This window comes from Ammospiza nelsoni, chromosome 32 (assembly GCF_027579445.1).
Source record: "Ammospiza nelsoni isolate bAmmNel1 chromosome 32, bAmmNel1.pri, whole genome shotgun sequence".
In the NCBI taxonomy this organism is placed as follows: Eukaryota; Metazoa; Chordata; class Aves; order Passeriformes; family Passerellidae; genus Ammospiza; species Ammospiza nelsoni.
Window position 1 is genome coordinate 1,218,028 of NC_080664.1, and position 18,222 is coordinate 1,236,249.

Consider the following 18,222-nt stretch of genomic DNA (forward strand, 5'->3'; position numbering starts at 1 on the left):
TTGGGAGGGAGGGCTCCAAATCCTCTTGGGGCATTGGGAGGGCTCCAAATCTGCTCAGGGCATTGGGAGGGACGGCTCCAAATCCACTTGGGGTGTTGGGAGCTCCAAATCCACTCGGGGCATTGGGAGGGCTCCAAATCTGCTCAGGGCATTGGGAGGGAGGGCTCCAAATCCGTTTGGGGTGTTGGGAGCTCCAAATCCACTTGGGGCGTTGGAAGGGAGGGAGGGCTCCAATTCCACTTGGGGCATTGGGAGGGCTCCAAATCCACTCGGGGCGTTGGATGGGAGGGCTCCAAATCCACTTGGGCCATTCAGTCCACTGGGAGGGCCTGGAAACCTCTGGGCAAGGAGAGCTGGGTAGTTCCAGCACTCAACTTTTGTTTGTATTGGGATGTTGTCTTTGCACTCAAAACGGAATTTCTTGTGCTAGTAGCTCTGTAGAAAGCCACAAATATTCAAAAATATATATAAAATAAATATATGCAATCATAGAATGGTTATATAAAAAGATATACTACATATGGTATGTATATAGAGGTATATAAATAGTATCGTATAAATAATAATAAATATATAATAAATAAATAATAAATAACAAATCTATACATATAAGGAATATAGTATAAATACAATATATTTATATATACTGTACATTTATGTATGCTATGTATTTATATATACTATATATTTATATACACTAAATATGTTTATATTTAATTTTAATATTTAATATATATATTTATATATTCTCTATATATATTCTAAATAAATATATGTTATATATATAATATATATATATTTACCATAGTTATAGTAAAATAAATATAATCTTAGTAAAATAAAATAGAAAATAAATAATACATGTGTAATCATAAAATGCAGTGTAAAAATAACTAACTAAATATATATATAAATGAAAAATATATTATCATAGTAAAATATATGTAATAATAAAACGGCCTGGCTTGAAAGGAGCTTAAAAATCATCTAGTTCCAAGCTCCTCCATGGACAGGGACACCTTTCATAACGTAAATATTTAATCCTATATTAAATATAATAATATTTAATCCTGTCTGTCCTGTTAACATGAGACATAATCTGGGTCAGGATCTCAGTGATTAAAGTGAGGAAACAACTTCCATGACAGCAAATGCGGTGAACGAACAGCTGAGTCCTCGTGAGGTTTGGTGTTTTTTGGGGCTGATGTTTGGTGTTGGTTGTGTTGGGGTTTTGTGCTGCAGAAACTCGACGAGAGCAGCTCCTCCGAGGGCAGCACCATCGACATCAAGCCTGAGGTGGAGGAGGTGCCCGTGGAGGCCCCCGAGGAGTACCTGGACCCCGATGCCTGTTTCACAGAAGGTGAGCAGGGAGTGAGGGAAGAGGCTCTGGGGGTGTTCTGGGTGGGCTCCCCTCAGGGTTAGGTCAGCCCGATTCACAGTTGAGACAGAAACAGAGACAACACAAAGCAAAAAAAAAAATCCATTTTCAGAAGGTTTCAAACTGTGTTTATGATAGCATGCATGCTTTTTTACATCCTTACAAAACTCCTAAGTTTACACTTTACTCATACACGCAAAGTGCTCATTGGAATAATTGCAGGTTTCTTTTATTTCTCCTTTTCTTTCTTGGTTTCTATGTCAGCGACCTTGGTAGGAAATTCTTCCAGGGGTAAACACAGATCCTCTTATCAAACTTCTCTCTGGCTCTCTGTAAAACCTCTTCCACCAGCCTAGATCAGGGCTGGCTCTCAGCTTATCTCGAGGCCCTTCTTGCATGCTGGTGCACCAATTCAGAGGAATTTGCAAAGTGAAGCTCTCAGAGATGCAGCTGCCACTGCTAGGATGTAAATCATAAAATCATTCAGTAGTTTGTGTAGGAAGGGACCTCAAACTTACCCAAATTTACTCCCTCCCACCATCCCAGCTTGCCCCAAGCCCCAACCAGGCTGGCCTTGGACACTTGCAGGGATCCAGGAGCACCCACAGCTTCTCTTGTGGGGTGTGCCAGGGCCTCCTCACCCTCAGAGGGGGAGTTTCTAAAGAATCAGAGATGACCTGTAGCAGAACAAGATGATTTTTGTGCAGCTGATGCCTCGAGTACTCAGAAGCAGAGTACTTTTCCTTTCCTGTAACTGGCCTCGATGTCTTTCGAGAGCTGATCGTAACAGGAATTCCCAAGGCAAAAATGCTTTAAATGGTTCAAGGTTATTTTATCAGCAAGTTTTCCATTTGTGTCCTCAAGAGCATGGCCCACACCAAATAGAACGAGCTGATCTGTTCCCAAATTGATGTCAGTTCTGGTGCCCGGGCACAGAAGTGGCAAAGCAACCCTAAAACCCTCAAGAACACAAAAATTTTAACTCACTCAGCGTGGTTCATATTGGTGACATCAAAACTGCTTCTAGACAGTGAGAATTTAATGTTTTGACCTTAAATCTTGTGTTTCCTGAGCGAAATTGTGCCCTGTCCCTGTTCCAGGTTGTATGCAGCGCTGCAAGTGTTGTCAGGTCAATATTGAGGAGGGGCTGGGAAAGTCGTGGTGGACCTTGAGGAAAACTTGTTTCCTAATTGTGGAGCACAATTGGTTTGAGACTTTCATCATCTTCATGATCCTCCTGAGCAGTGGGGCTCTGGTGAGTAAAATTAATAAAAAATAAAAAAGTAAAACCCCAGCAGTTCAGAGGTGTGGGGCTTGGGGATATCTGTGTACAGCAAATTTTGGGAAAAAGCAAATCTTGGAAATGCCTACCTGGAAAGCAACACAAGCTTTTATTAGTGTTTTTTTTTTTTTTGTTTAGTTTAAATTAAGAACAAAGCCTTCAAATCTGGGTTCTGATCCTGGTTCGACTAGAAATGCTAGGATCTGGAGAAAAGTCAGCCTGTATCTATGTCTCATTTCACAGAATCAAAAAATCCCAGAATCACTGAGCTTGGAAAAGCTCTCCAACACCATGAAGTCCAAGCTGTGACTGGAACAAAATCAATTTTCTATGTTCGATTTATATATATCAATAAAATATGTGTATTTTATCTATATATCTATGTATCTATATATCTATGTATCTATATTTCTATATATCTATATTTCTATGTATCTATATTTCTATGTATCTATATTTCTATGTATCTATATTTCTATGTATCTATATTTCTATATATCCATATACCTATATACCTATATATCTGTGTATATCTATATCTATATCTATCTATTCACATATATTTGTATATAGTGTGTATGTATGTGTTTATATATATAATATATATTTAAAAGATATAATATATATTATACATTATATATTATATAATATAATATATTATATATTATATTATATCTTATATAATATATTATATATGATATATTATATATAATATATTTTAAATAATATATTATAATATAATATATAAAATGTATATAATATATAATGTGTATATAATATATATTATATATATTATATATTTTTAATTTTTAAATTTTTTTATATTTAATTTAAAAACATTTAAAATCTATATATTTAGCTCATCTTTAACTGTTCGTTGAACTCAGCTCAGTGTCATTTGAAGCTCCTGAACCGTGCAATAAATCCCATGTAATGACATTTGCACCTGGTTTTTTCCAGGCTTTTGAGGACATTTACATCGAGCAGAGGAAAACCATCAGGACCATCCTGGAGTATGCAGACAAGGTCTTCACTTACATTTTCATCCTGGAGATGCTGCTCAAGTGGTGTGCCTATGGATTTGTGAAATTCTTCACCAACGCCTGGTGCTGGCTGGATTTCCTCATCGTGGCTGTATGTATCCTCTCCTCTTCTTCTGCTTGGGATGCTTCCTCCTCAAACCCTCACTGGGTCTTAGATTTGACAACCCCAATATCTGTGAGTTCCCAAATCAAGGATAAAACCCTTCAGCTCTCTGTGGGATTTCTGCCCTGCAGGGACCAAGGAGGATTTTCCAGCCCTTGGCTCTTTTTTTCTATGCTGAAAATGGAATTTTTAGGAGAGCTGGCCTAAAAATTTGGAGTTTGGAGGTGTTACCATGGGAAAGCTGTGCAGATGTGGAATTCCTTGGGGATATTTCTGGGAGTTGCATTCTCTGGAATCCTTTTCTTGCATTATTAATGGTGAGGGGGTGATGAGGCAGCAGAATCTCCTCATCCCACCACCCCACTTCTGAGCACTGGATTTGTGAGAATCTCAATCCTTGGAAAGCTGATTGTGCACAGTCAAGTTCAGCATCATCAAAAGAAACAGGAAAGAAAAAGCAGAATCATATCAGACAAAAAGCTCAGAGTAGAGTGAGGGACAGATCCACGCTGGAATCCCCTGCAGAACGTCTTGGGAGGGAGGATAAATCTGAGAAATAAAAAAAAAGCTGAATAAATTGTAGAATTAGAAAGAATAAAAGACAATAGAGAGAAGTTTTAGCAATAAATTTGGCTCTGAAGCACAGCAAGGGAATTTAAAATAAATGGAATTTAAAATAAATGGAATTTAAAATAAATGGAATTTAAAATAAATGGAATTTAAAATAAATGGAATTTAAAACAAAAGGAATTTAAAATAAATGGAATTTAAAATAAATGGAATTTAAAATAAATGGAATTTAAAATAAATGGAATTTAAAATAAATGGAATTTAAAACAAAAGGAATTTAAAATAAATGGAATTTAAAATAAATGGAATTTAAAACAAAAGGAATTTAAAATCAATGGAATTTAAAATCAATGGAATTTCTGGTGCCCAAAGTGGTAGAAAATGGTGTAATTCAATAGGAAATTTCAGAACCAGGGAATTTAGAATCCCAAGTGCTTGGATTCTCTTAAAAATGTTTCATCACATCCATCTGGGATTCAGTGGCTCTGGTGGCTGCCCCAAGAGCAAGTGTGTTAAAAAAGAATTCCCAGTTTTTCCAAGCTTCTCCTTTGGAACACTCTGGGTATGATTCAGTTGCTGTTCAGCACCATTATCACTCTGGAAATATTCCTGAGTAGGTGGAAGGAACTATGCTTGGAATTCAGGGGCAGAAGTGACTCAAACTCTGTTTCCTGTAGGAAAATTGAAATTTGAAATTTTAATTTTTTCTAGAAAATCCTCTCTGATCCCCTCAACACCTTTCCTCAGACACAACCTGCACGTTATAAGGTTTATTTTCTGAGAAAAGAAATTTAAAATAAATAAATAAATTTAAATTTTGAAAGACATTAATAAATTAACTTATTTGCTGGATCTCTCTTGCTGCCTGAAGATAAAGAGTTTAATTCCAGTTTAATTCCAGTTTTATTCCAGTTTCATTCCAATTTAATTCCAGTTTAATTCCAGTTGAATTCCAGTTTAATGGGCAGGTGTGGTACAAGTTTAATTTCCTTCCCATGCATCTGGGAGCGGAGTAAAGATCAGGGAGGGAACAGTGAGGGAACAAATGCAGAAGGGTTTGCAATTCCCAGGGCTTTAGGAATTTTAGAATTCCTGTCTCTCCTTGATGTCACGGACAGAATTTTCCCAGTTGAAAAAAAAAAATAAAATTAAAAAACCCTGAAATGTGACTTTGAGGTGCCAAAATACCCCCCACCAAAACCTCAGCAATGCTTTGTGTCCTGTACCTGTCGAATCCCATTTTTTGAACCCAAATTTTGTGGCGCGTCGTGGACGGGGCTGGAGCGAGCCAGGGCAGCAGGGAATGATCCTTTGCATCCTAACGACACTCTTGGATGTTATTTTGCAGGTTGCTATAGCATTGTCCAATTCCCCTCCTACCTCATGCCCAAAGCTTCCTGGGTGTGTTTGTGAAGACTTTTACTGGGTGATAATGAAGGATTCTGCTTTTCAGTCAATCTGGGATTCCCTTTGTGCGACCTCGGTGCCTGCTGTGTCTTCTCTTGGAATGTCCTCAGGGAATAATCCTCAAAGATTGTTTATTAAAAGCTCAAACTGCCTTTTTCTGGCATGGTCTTAGAGTCCTGCTTGGGAGTAAGGTGTTATCCTGAGGGGGAAACGCTCTAAAAATGAGAATTTTTTGTTCATGGAATGGTTTGGGCTGGAAGGGACCTTAAACTCATCCAGGGCAGGGACACCTTTAACCATCCCAGGCTGTTCCTGCCCAACCTCGGACACTTCCAGGGATGGGACACTTCCAGTGTTACATTTATTTACTGTGTTATTTAAACACGCCACATCTCCAAAACCATTGAATTTTTATATTTGATTATATTTATATTTAAGATTTTAACATACCAGCATTGCCCTGGCCTTGGCTGAGCTGATTTTGCCTCACAAAAGCTTTGTTGGAACCTTTGGGACACCCCTGCCATGGTTCAAAGTAGTAAAATTTTAAAATAGGATGGAAAACCCAATGTATTGTGGCCACTTATTTTTGGGGAAGATACCACAGAATTCTGAAATTATTTAAGTTGGAAGGAACCTTAAAATCATCTCATTCCAAGTGCCCTGCTGTGGACAGGGCATTTCCCATATGAAGATGGGAAAAGCACATCAGCCACGTGCCCAAAAAAGATAAAATCTCAATTTTCCCACACATTAATGCATTAAAAATTCAGATTTGATATTTCCCAGAAATAAGTGTGGAATAAGAATCATCCTTCTAATTAATTCTATTAATTCTAATTATTATTCTGATATCTCTTCTATAAAAAGAATGATACATAGGAAGTGTCCTATTCTGAGAATTCACCTGAAGCCCCACCTGGTCCAGGAGGAGCTCCTGTGTTCTTTTGTTTGTTGCTGTACATGGATGTCTTTTTTTATTTTTTTTTCCTTAAAAAGGGTTCATGTCTCTTTCTTATCTGTCTGAAGTGTGGTGGTAGAGAAAAATGGGAAAAATGGTAGAGAAAAATGGGAAAATGGTAGTGAAAAAAAGGGAAAAAATGGTAGAGAAAAATGGGAAAAATGGTAGAAAAAATAGGGAAAATGGTAGCAAAAAATGGGAAAAATGATAGAGAAAAATGGGAATAGTGGCAGCTGCTGTGTCTGTAACTGTTTACACATGGCCAAGTTGTGTCTGGACTTGGTGGGTTTAAGGATCTCTGAAAATTCAGATTTAGAGCCTAAATCTGACTCCAGTTTGTTCAACAGGTTGCCCAGTACAACCCAGTACATCCCAGTCCTTCACATTCCTGTGGCTGCTGAGGTTGGGATTTGGGAGAAAAACAGGGAAAATTTGGGGTGGGATGGGGGGAGATGGGATAAAACGGGATTGGGATGAGGGAAAATGCGAGGAAGGGGATCTGGGATTGGGAAAAATGGGAGAAAAACAGGATTGAGATGGGGAAAAGGGGAGAAAACACCTGGATTGGAGGAAAATGGAGGATTCTGGAGATGGGGTTGGGAAAAATTTGGGAAAATATTTGAGATGTTGGTTTTGGGATGTGGAAAAAACCTTGGGAAAATTCCTGGCAATCCCCAGGCATGGTGACCATTTCCTTACATCCCAATCCTGTTTTATCCCATTTTCCTCCATCCCATCCCTGTTTTTCCTGATTTTTTCCTGGTTTTTCCCTCAATCCCGGTCTCAGCAGCCGCAGGAACGCGCAGTGAAGCCCTGGGGTGTACTGGGATATACTGGGATGTACTGGGCCGGTTGGAAAAGCCTTGGAAAAGGGATCAGAAATGCTGAAATTGAGCACAGGAATTGGAGCAGCTCTAGGGCAGGATCACTGTCAGAGCAGGCAGAAAACAGAGCTGCTCTGTGCCAACACCCTGGTTTGGCATGGGAGGCATTTAAGGAATTTTCCCTACTCTGGTAGTGATAACCTTCCCCTCATCAGCAGCCCAAAATTGGTTTAAAACCAAATTTCCTGGAAATTATTTGGTTTTAAACCAATTTGTTTAAAAAGCCCAAGGAAAGCATTGAACTTAACCAGCTGGAATTGGCACCACTCCCTTGGGTGTTTCAATTATTGCAGTGTCTCATTGCTTTGCCACTAATATTCTGATATTTTGGTGCTTTTTTCCCCCCGTTTGGGATGGAAAGAGTCTCCTAAGAACATAAAAAAGAACTAAAAAAGTAGTAAAAAACTGAAATAAAGGGTATTTCGTATCAATGGATTTCCCAGGTGCTCTTAGAACAAGAATGTGGAGTTTTGTGTTAAATCCCAATTAGCTCATAACCAGAGAGAAAATCACGTATTTCAAACCAATTTGGTTTAAAATTATTATTTATTTTAAATCAATTTGGTTGAAATTTATTAAAATTTAAAATTTCAGTTAATGAAAGAAAAATTTAAATGATTCATGCAATATTTTCAGAATATCTTAAACCAGTTTGATTGAAAAATATTAAAATTTAAGATTTCAATTAATGAAAAAAAATTAAAATTATTCATGCAATATTTTCAGACTATCTTAACCTGATTTGGTTGAAAATTACTAAAATTTAAAATTTCAATTAATGAAAAGAAAATTTAAATGATTCATGTAATATTTTCAGACTATCTTAACCCAGTGTGGTTGAGCACTGCCCCAGGCTGGGCTGGCGAGGCAGGAGGAGCTGATTTAAAATTTCAATTAATGAAAAGAAAATGTAAATGATTCATGCAATATTTTCAGAATGTCTTACACCAATTTGGTTGAAATTTGTTAAAATTTAAGATTTCAATTAACGAAAAGAAAATGTAAACGATTCATTGAGTGTTTTCAGACTGTGTGAGCCCATTTTGGTTGAACTCTGCCCCGCATGGGCTGGCAGGCAGGAGGAGCTGATTTAAAATTTCAATTAATGAAAAGAAAATGTAAACGATTCATTGAATATTTTCAGAATATCTTAACCCGATTTGGTTGAAATTTGTTAAAATTTAAGATTTCAATTAATGAAAAGAAAATTAAAATTATTCATTGAATATTTTCAGAATATCTTAACCCGATTTGGTTGAAATTTGTTAAAATTTAAGATTTCAGTTAACGAAAAGAAAATGTAAATGGTTCATGCAGTATTTTCAGAATATCTTACACCAATTTGGTTGGAAAATTACTATGTTTTAAAATTTCAGTTAATGAAAAGAAAATGTAAATGATTCATGCAATATTTTCAGAATATCTTAACCCAATTTGGTTGAAATTTGTTAAAATTTAAGATTTCAGTTAATGAAAAGAAAATGTAAACGATTCATTGAGTATTTTCAGACTATGTGAACCCAGTTTGGTTGAACTCTGCCCCGCATGGGCTGGCAGGCAGGAGGAGCTGATTTAAAATTTCAATTAATGAAAAGAAAATGTAAATGATTCATGCAATATTTTCAGAATATCTTACACCTATTTGGTTGAAATTTGTTAAAATTTAAGATTTCAGTTAATGAAAAGAAAATGTAAACGATTCATTGAGTGTTTTCAGACTGTGTGAGCCCATTTTGGTTGACCTCTGGCAGGCAGGAGGAGCTGATTTAAAATTTCAATTAATGAAAAGAAAATGTAAACGATTCATTGAATATTTTCAGAATATCTTAACCCGATTTGGTTGAAATTTGTTAAAATATAAAATTTCAGTTAATGAAAAGAAAATGTAAATGATTCATTGAGTGTTTTCAGGCTGTGTGAGCCCGGTTTGGTTGACCTCTGGCAGGCAGGAGGAGCTGGCAGGCAGGAGGAGCTGATTTAAAATTTCAATTAATGAAAAGAAAATGTAAACGATTCATTGAATATTTTCAGAATATCTTAACCCGATTTGGTTGAAATTTGTTAAAATTTAAGATTTCAGTTAATGAAAAGAAAATGTAAACGATTCATTGAGTGTTTTCAGGCTGTGTGAGCCCATTTTGGTTGACCTCTGGCAGGCAGGAGGAGCTGGCTGAGCTCGGCGTTCCCCGAGCGCGGCGGCGGCTGTGCGGAGCTCGGCCCAGGTGTGCAGTGTGTGTATTTATCTGTATTCTTTCTCACAGGTACCTTTAACATTTGTCTGGCTTAAATTTCATGGGCGCCGCCGGGATCCGTGCAGCCGGTAAAGGGCGAGGGTAAGGTTTTTGTCATCGTTCGGGCTCTTCCTTCCAACAGCCCCTCTCCGTGTGTGTCTCTGCCTCTCTCTCTCTCTCTTTCTCACTGATCTCTCCCCTCTTGGTCTTTTCTCAACTGCATTATTTCCTTCCAGGTCGGTTCAGTCAAGTGAAGTAGGCAGCTGGTGTCATGGCTTCGGTATTTGGGGTGGCCCAGGTGGCTCCTGGGCTGGGCAATCAGGGCTAGGGGATCCAATCTAACAGTCTGGAACCTTTTTTTTTTCTTTTTTTCTTTTTTTTTTTTTTTATTTCTTTTTTTCATGTTGTTTTTTTCTTTGTTGTTGTTGTTGTTGTTTCGTTTTCTTTCTTTCTCTTTTTTTTTGTTTTGTTTTTTTTTTTCCTATTTTTTTTTCTCTGGTTTCTTTTTTCTATTTTTTTTCTATTTTCTGTGTAGGTCTCTTTAGTCAGCCTTATAGCTAATGCCCTGGGCTACTCGGAACTAGGTGCCATAAAATCCCTTAGGACACTAAGAGCCTTGAGGCCTTTAAGAGCGTTGTCCCGATTTGAGGGGATGAGGGTAAGATGCCATTAGCAGCTGATCCTTCTGCATGCCCGTGGAGCATTTTATTTTTTAAAAGCATGCTAGAACTGATCAAAACTGGTGGAAAGAGAATTCCAAACAGAATCATGATGCAGCTGCTGACTTGATCACCTCTACGTGGATGTAACCCTCACCCTGCCCACCGCTGCACCCTCCCCTCTAACAAAGGGAGATGCATCAGCTGCCTCATTACATTAATTACTGGCCCAAACCACCCATTTGTAGCCGATGTTGACACTTGGCTGTTCTCATTTGGCCTGGCTTTGACCTCGAGCATCCGAGGGGCTTCTCAGCTGTAACTTTTTTTTTTGACCTAGGGAGAATCACCAGGTGCAAAGAAGCAGAATTGGAACCACCTCAGGGTCTGCAGGTTGTTGGCTGTTGGTGGAATTGGACTGAAAGATTCTGTCTCAGAGGGGGTTTTTAAAAAAGCAACCAGGGGGAAAAGGCTGCTGCCTCTCGTGGCTCACTGCAGGAAGGGACTGGGGGGAGCTCAGCTCTTTGAAAACTTTTTGGTTTCATTCCTCTTGTTGCACCTTGTTGTTCTCAGTCCAGTCTGGTGGTGACTGGCAGCCTTGTCTGGTAGTGAAGCTTTTCCTTTCTGTCCCTTTCCTTTTTTCCATGCTTTTTTGGTCCCTGTCCTGTCACTGTGGAACCAGAACAAAGCACAAGCAAAGCATTGAACTTAAACAAGCTGGAATTGGCACCACTCCCTTGGGTGTTTCAATTATTGCAGTGTCTCACTGCTTTGCCACTAATATTCTGACATTTTGGTGCTTTTTTTCCCCATTTGGGATGGAAAGAGTCTCCTAAGAACATTAAAAAAGTAGTAAAAAACTGAAATTTCTTATCAATGGATTTCCCAGGTGCTCTTAGAACAAGAATGTGGGGGTTTGTGCTAAATCCCAATTAGATCATAAGCAGAGAGAAAATCACATATTTTAAATAATGAGGGAAGGGAAGAGCAGTCACAGTTTTACTTCAGGGTCTGAGTGGAGCAATTCCACCTGGATCCTGCTGATCTTTGGAGCATAACTGAGCCCAAAATCCAGCCCAAGAGGAGCAGAGAGCTGAGGAGGCTCCTCAAACTCCCTGGGAAGTAACAGAAATACCTGAGCTCCAAATCCAAGGGAGGTGTTTCCTCTCTAGGACCTTCTCCTGCTGTTATTTCTTTGTGTCATGAATTTAATTCTAGATTTGAATCCACAGCAGAGGCACAAAGGAAGAAAAATTTCCATTCACACAAAGGTGGAGCTTTTGCTGGGCTGGGTTTGGGTCTGACCCAGAAGTTTGATCACAAAGAACAGGCCTAGCACTAAACCTGGAGAAACTAAAGCTGGTTTTAAGCCATGCTGGGGAAAAGATTTCTGATGTACAATCAGGAAATTCTCGTGCTTCAAGTGGGGGATTTTCACCACAGGAAAATGGATAGTTGTGACTGCAGCCCTGTCAGCTCCCTAGACCCAATTATCTTTATTTTGGAGACAAGTGTCAGTGCCCCATCCAACCAGACCAATTTGAGAGATCTGAAATGCCTTTGCAAAGGAGACTGGAACTGTAGTTCTTTGCTTTTCTCTCCTCCATAGCAATCTGCATTTCCAGGAGCTTGCTCTGCTCTGAGCTCGGTCAGGGAGTTTGGTAGTGATGCTGTGAGACATGCATGTGTTCTTGTCAGTCTGCACACAAAAGCCATGTTCCTCCTTTCCCTCCTTCTGGAAAGCTCTGTAGATTTAATGAACCATAAATGACCATATTTCAGGAGGAAATTACCCTTTTCTTGCTTCATGTGGTAGCTGGAATAAATCAATGTATTCGTAGGAGGATGTGACCCAAAAAGTGCTGCTGGTCCAGCAGCTGAGCATCCTGTTGGGATGAAGGAGAGTGAGAGCAAAGGCATCACCTGCAGCCTTTTGGGGCTCTCACCTGTGCCTTCCTGGGGGTAGGGATGAACTCCTGACATCATTTACCAGCTGGAACGGAGGATTCACCATCTGGACCACTGCGGTCTTCAATTTTTCTCCATTTTTCTATTTCAGACTGGTTTGGGTAGGGAAGGACCTTAAAACCCATCCAGTCCCACCCTCTGGACACCTCCCAGCAGCCCAGACCTCCAGTCCCAGTCCAAGCTGGCCATGAGCTGCTGTGGTGGCCACGGGTGGTGGTTGTGACTTCCAGCAAAGGACCAGGACGAGCTGTGGCCAACGTCCCACCCTTGGGGCCTCCCAAGTACCCGTGTGTGGTTGAGTTGCCTTTCAAAACTGAGGCAAGATAGTTCAGCTGCTGTTCATCTATTAAAGGAATCCAAATTAGGAGATCATAATAAAAGATTTAATATCCTGCTGACCTGCCTCTATTAAAAGCTTACATTTGGCCGCGTGTTGGCCAGGGATGCTCAGGGAGGACGCGGCGCTCCCAAACCGTGGAGGGCTAAAATTAGGAAGAGATGAGCTCTGACAAAACCCCATCCTCATTGCTGAGCGTTTGGAGGAGGGAACGTGGCTTTTGTGTGCTGGTGAGCCTGCCAGGCTGCATGCTCAGCTCTCTGCCTGGGACTACACGACTGGCCTTGCTGAGTCCACAGGATGATCTCGGTGTTGGTCCGTGCTTCAGTGTGACCACAGTGATGCTGGGCTTGGTCCTGGCCCCACACAGGGAGCAGGACCAGGCCCTGAGTGAAAACAGCCTTGTTTGAGCGTGGGGAATGCCTGGAGGGGCTGCTGGCTGGGAAAATCCGGAATCCGGGAGCTCAAGTGTCCTCACACTTGGCTCTGAGAAAATTCCATCAGGAGCCTGTTTGTTATGGGAGTATGAGCTCCCCCTCTGCCTTTGGGCAATTAAAATGACAGGAAATAATTGGTTTCTTAAAGAACAAAGAGTCCAGACTCCATAAATCCAACAATGTGGCTTTGAAAAGAGAAATTATTTTGGAATATATATGTATTATATAATTTGTATATGATATGATATAATATAATATAATATACAATGTGCAATATACAATAGACAATATATAATATACTATATATAATATACTATATACAATATAAAATATATACTAAATATGCAATATATGATATACTATATAAAATGTATACTATGCAATATACAATATATAATAGACAATATACAATATATAATATGCAATAGACAATATATCATATACTGTATACAATATAAAATATATACTATGCAATGTATAATAGACAATATACAATATAAAATATATACTATACAATATCCAATATATAATATGCTATATTAAATATATACTGTGCAATATACAATATATAATATACTATATACAATATATAATACATACTATACAATATACTATATGCTATATACAAAATATAATATAATATTATTATAATAATCATAATACAAACACGTACTTTGAAAACACAGCTTCCCTGCTTGCCTCTGAAGCAGAATTTGAAGCTTGCCACAAATTCACTGCCAATTTCTGCATGGATCAACCCCCCCAACATGTCAGTGGCCTCCCCCATTCCCCCCCAAAAACAGCTGTACTTTTGCTTGCTGTCTCCTGCCTCGTGTTTTATACTGAAACTTTTTCCCACCCCTTCCAACACAGGTGGTTGTCAATGCCTTGGTTGGCGCTATCCCTTCCATTATGAATGTCTTGTTGGTCTGCCTTATCTTCTGGCTGATTTTCAGCATTATGGGGGTTAACCTGTTTGCCGGGAAATATCATTACTGCTTTAATGAAACAGCTGAGCATCGCTTTGAGATAGATGTTGTTAACAACAAGACAGACTGCGAGGCTCTGATGCCACCCAACTCCACGGAGATCCGATGGAAGAACGTGAAAATTAACTTTGACAACGTTGGGGCAGGATACCTGGCTCTGCTGCAAGTTGTAAGTTTGGGTTTCTACCGTTGTCCCTTTAAAATACCCCAAACTGAGGAGCTGGAGTTCAAAAATACCCCAAATTGAGGAGGCTGGAGCTCTAAATACCCCAAAGTGAGGGACTGGACCTGCATCCCCTCTAAACCACCCCAAACTGAGGGGCTGGAGCTCTAAAATACCCTGAACTAAGGGGTTGGAGCTGTGCCCCCCACTAAAATACCCCAAACTGAGGGGCTGGAAATACAAAATGCTCCTGGTGTGTTTTATATCCTTCCCTCTCTCTGAAATCCAGCATCCACCGGGGTTGGGGCGGGAATGAATTTGCCATTTTATATTTCTTCTCTTTCCTAATTTATGGGTCTCAATAAGAGCCTCCAAGTTCCCCACTCACCCTCAGCCTGCTTGAACCTCATGAGGTTCAACTCCTTGAGCTTGATTTCTGTAATTTAGGTTAAATGAAAAGAGAGATGTTGAAATAGTATTAAAGTTCATTATACAGGGCCATCAAGAGTGCCAGGGAGTCCCTGACAGAGCTGGCACAATTCTTGTATTTTGGGTGAATTCTGTCTCTGTGTTTTCTCTGCCAGGCTACATTCAAGGGCTGGATGGACATCATGTATGCAGCTGTAGATTCCAGAAAGGTAACCTGGCAAAACTCCCCTTATTTCTATCTGCTTTTATGCTTTGCTAAAATCGAGAGTAAAAGTTGTAGAATTGTGTTTGGAGCGAGTATTTCATGCTGGGATTGTTTGCTTTGCTCTGGGGGTTTGATGACTTAAAAGATGCTGAAGAAAATCCCAAAAAGGGCAAGTTCTTCTGGTTGTTTTTTTTGTTCCAACTGGTTTTTGATCTTTGATGGTTTGAAAACACAACCAAAAATCTCATTTTGCCTGTGTTTGTATGATGTCTTTGAAATGTCATTTGTTGTTTTTCTTATCTCCCCTTCAGCAAGAAGAGCAGCCCAAATACGAGGACAACATTTACATGTACATTTATTTTGTTATCTTCATCATCTTTGGCTCCTTTTTCACCCTGAACTTGTTCATTGGTGTCATCATCGACAACTTCAATCAACAAAAGAAAAAGATAAGTGATCTGTGTTTGCTGCTTCCAGCTCAGACCTGTCCCAGGACTGTTGGCTCTTCAGGCTGGTGGGTTTTTCTGCAAAATAAAGTCATTTTGGGGCACAAAGCTCCTTTTTTTAGAGCTGTGGGCCTCTTGGTGCCTTGAACACAACATGCTTGGTTTAAACTACAGCCAGATTTAACATTTTCCCTAGATTTTCATGCATTTTGGGGTTTTTTATGCCTTGACTAAAATACAGACTCGAAGCAAGATGTCTTCCTTGCCTCTGTCTCATATCCTGCTTTTCCTTGAAAAAAAAAAGTTGTAAGTTTGGGTTTCTACCATTTAAAATACCCCAAACTGAGGGGCTGGAGCTCTAATTTGGGATGGATTTGCATGGTGCAGCTCCTGGAAATGCCCTCACAGCTGCTCACCACAGAGGGGAGAGAGGCAGTGCAATGGAAACCTATAAATTTCAATTTAGAGGAAATCAAAAATTTCATTTTTAATTAAGATCAGTGCAGACTGGGTGTTAGTGTGAGTGATTTCTGTCTGAAGGCAGGCCTCACCTGAGCTGGGCTTTACTCCTTTCTCTTCTGGTCCATGAGCTGATTGTAACCAGTTCTCCTTTTGCCCCTTTACTTTGGAGGTCAAGACATTTTCATGACAGAAGAACAAAAGAAGTACTACAACGCCATGAAAAAACTGGGCTCAAAGAAGCCTCAAAAACCCATTCCCCGACCTCTGGTGAGTGCACTGGAGGGAGCTCAGGATAAACCTACTGTGGAGTAGATTTCTAAGAAGCCTTTTCTCCAAAAGCATCCCTAGTTTTAACTCATGTTGGACCCACATCACCCTGGTTTTGTCATTGTAACTCAGGTGTCACCTGCAAAGGTTAAAACATTTGTGCTGGGGTTGGTGTTAATCAGTTTATCACCTGAATAATGAAATTCCAGAATTTCACCTGGCTGAGAGGCCTTAGGTGTGGAGTAGGAGCCTCCTGGCACTCACAGGAGAACCTTTGGCAATCACCCAGCCTTGAGGGCTTTGCTGATGGAAAACTGAGCTCATTTCCCTGGTTTCTGAACGGCTTTGCATCCCTCAGAAAGCCAAAAAAAGGGGTTGGGTTGAGTCCTTTAGGGGCTGTATGGATAAAGCATCCTGCTTTTGGGGCTGTGGTGGTGCCAGGACACCAGAGGGGCTGGGTTCTCCTGCAGGCACCCATCAGTGCAAGGATCTGGCTGCAAAAACTCAGCAGAGAGCAAGATGTGCTGCTAGTAGGGATAGAGTAGCATGTTGGGGTATAAATAATGGCATTTTCCTGCCTTTGCCCTCACCAGACCGGCTCATGGACAGGGTTTGCCTTGAAAGCTTTGTTCAGCACTGACAAAATCACATCCTTGTCCCTCTTTCCACCAACGGTGGAATAATTTGTTGATTAATGGTAAATTAGGAAGAAATTCCTCCCTGTGAGGATGGTGAAGCCTTGGCATGGGTGCCCAGAGAAGCTGTGGGCGCTCCTGGGAGTATCCAAAGCCAGGCTGGACAGGGCAGGGGGTGGAATGGGATCATCTGAAGGACATTTCCAATCCAAACCACTCCACCCTTCCATGGTTGTTGCTCAAGCTTGGTTCCCTGCCTCTCCTGCTCCACAGAACCGCATCCAAGGAGCCGTGTTCGACTTCGTCACCCAGCAAGCCTTCGACATCGTCATCATGATGCTCATCTGCCTCAACATGGTGACCATGATGGTGGAGACAGACACGCAGAGCAAGCAGATGGAGGACATCCTTTACTGGATCAACTTTGTGTTTGTCATCTTCTTCACCTGTGAGTGCGTGCTCAAGATGTTCGCCTTGAGGCACTACTACTTCACCATCGGCTGGAACATCTTCGACTTCGTGGTTGTGATTCTGTCCATCGTGGGTAAGTGGGACACCACTCAGAGGTCGTGGTACTCCATTTTCAGAAGGCTTCAAACCTGTTTTTATTTCAGCATGCGTGTTTTTTGTACATTCTTACAAAATTCATGTGTTTGTACCTTACTTATTAGTACCGAGAGACAAAGTGCTCATTGGAATTTCTCTGATTTATCTTTCTTTCTTTCTTGGTTTCTATGTCAGCGACCTTGGTAGGAAATTCTTGCAAGGGTTAACATGGATTCTCTTATCAAACTTCTCTCTGGCTCACAGAAGTTGCTGTAAAACCTCTTCCACACTTAGAGGTCTTTGAGTGCCAGGCTGTTTTGGCATTTTTAGGGTAGAACATGTCTTTGAAAGGGGTATGTAGGTACCAGGACCTCAAGGTTCTCTTTGAGCCTTGGGAAGCCATGGCAGAATTTGACTGAATTTATTTGTGAAGTCCTGAAATTTATTTATGAAGTCCTGACTGATGCCCCTTCCCTCTGTTCTGATATTCCAGTTGTAAACCACTCTGTATTCCAGAGGTAAACCACTTGACAATTGCTCTCTCTGTCTGTAAAAACTGAAGTTTCACTCACTTCATCAGAACCTTTTAATGCTTAATAACCCCTGAAAATTTCCCTGCAGGGCTTCTTGCCACAGCACAGGACTTGCCATCTTGTCGGCAGTTTGTTTGAATGTTAAATCCGTGTTTCCTCCAACGGGTTTTGAGGTTTTTAGCATCTAATCTGCAAAATATGCACAACCTCACAATGGCTGTGCCCATTCCCTGGGGAGCCTGGGCACCCTCTGGGAGAAGAATCTTTTCCTGATATCCCTCCCCTGA

General features: G+C 40.3%; 1 protein-coding gene across 2 annotated transcripts in view; it reads left to right on the top strand.

Moving 5' to 3' along the window:
• SCN8A (sodium voltage-gated channel alpha subunit 8) overlaps window positions 1–18,222 on the top strand; it is a 56,926-nt gene that overhangs the window by 35,716 nt on the left and 2,988 nt on the right. For both annotated transcript variants that reach the window (XM_059491345.1, XM_059491344.1), the window contains exons 18-26: window positions 1,243–1,360; window positions 2,479–2,633; window positions 3,621–3,794; window positions 10,395–10,517; window positions 14,134–14,418; window positions 14,997–15,050; window positions 15,358–15,495; window positions 16,117–16,221; window positions 17,130–17,400. In XM_059491345.1, the coding sequence (XP_059347328.1) occupies window positions 1,243–1,360; window positions 2,479–2,633; window positions 3,621–3,794; window positions 10,395–10,517; window positions 14,134–14,418; window positions 14,997–15,050; window positions 15,358–15,495; window positions 16,117–16,221; window positions 17,130–17,400 (1,423 nt within the window). The remainder of the gene's footprint in view (window positions 1–1,242; window positions 1,361–2,478; window positions 2,634–3,620; window positions 3,795–10,394; window positions 10,518–14,133; window positions 14,419–14,996; window positions 15,051–15,357; window positions 15,496–16,116; window positions 16,222–17,129; window positions 17,401–18,222) is intronic.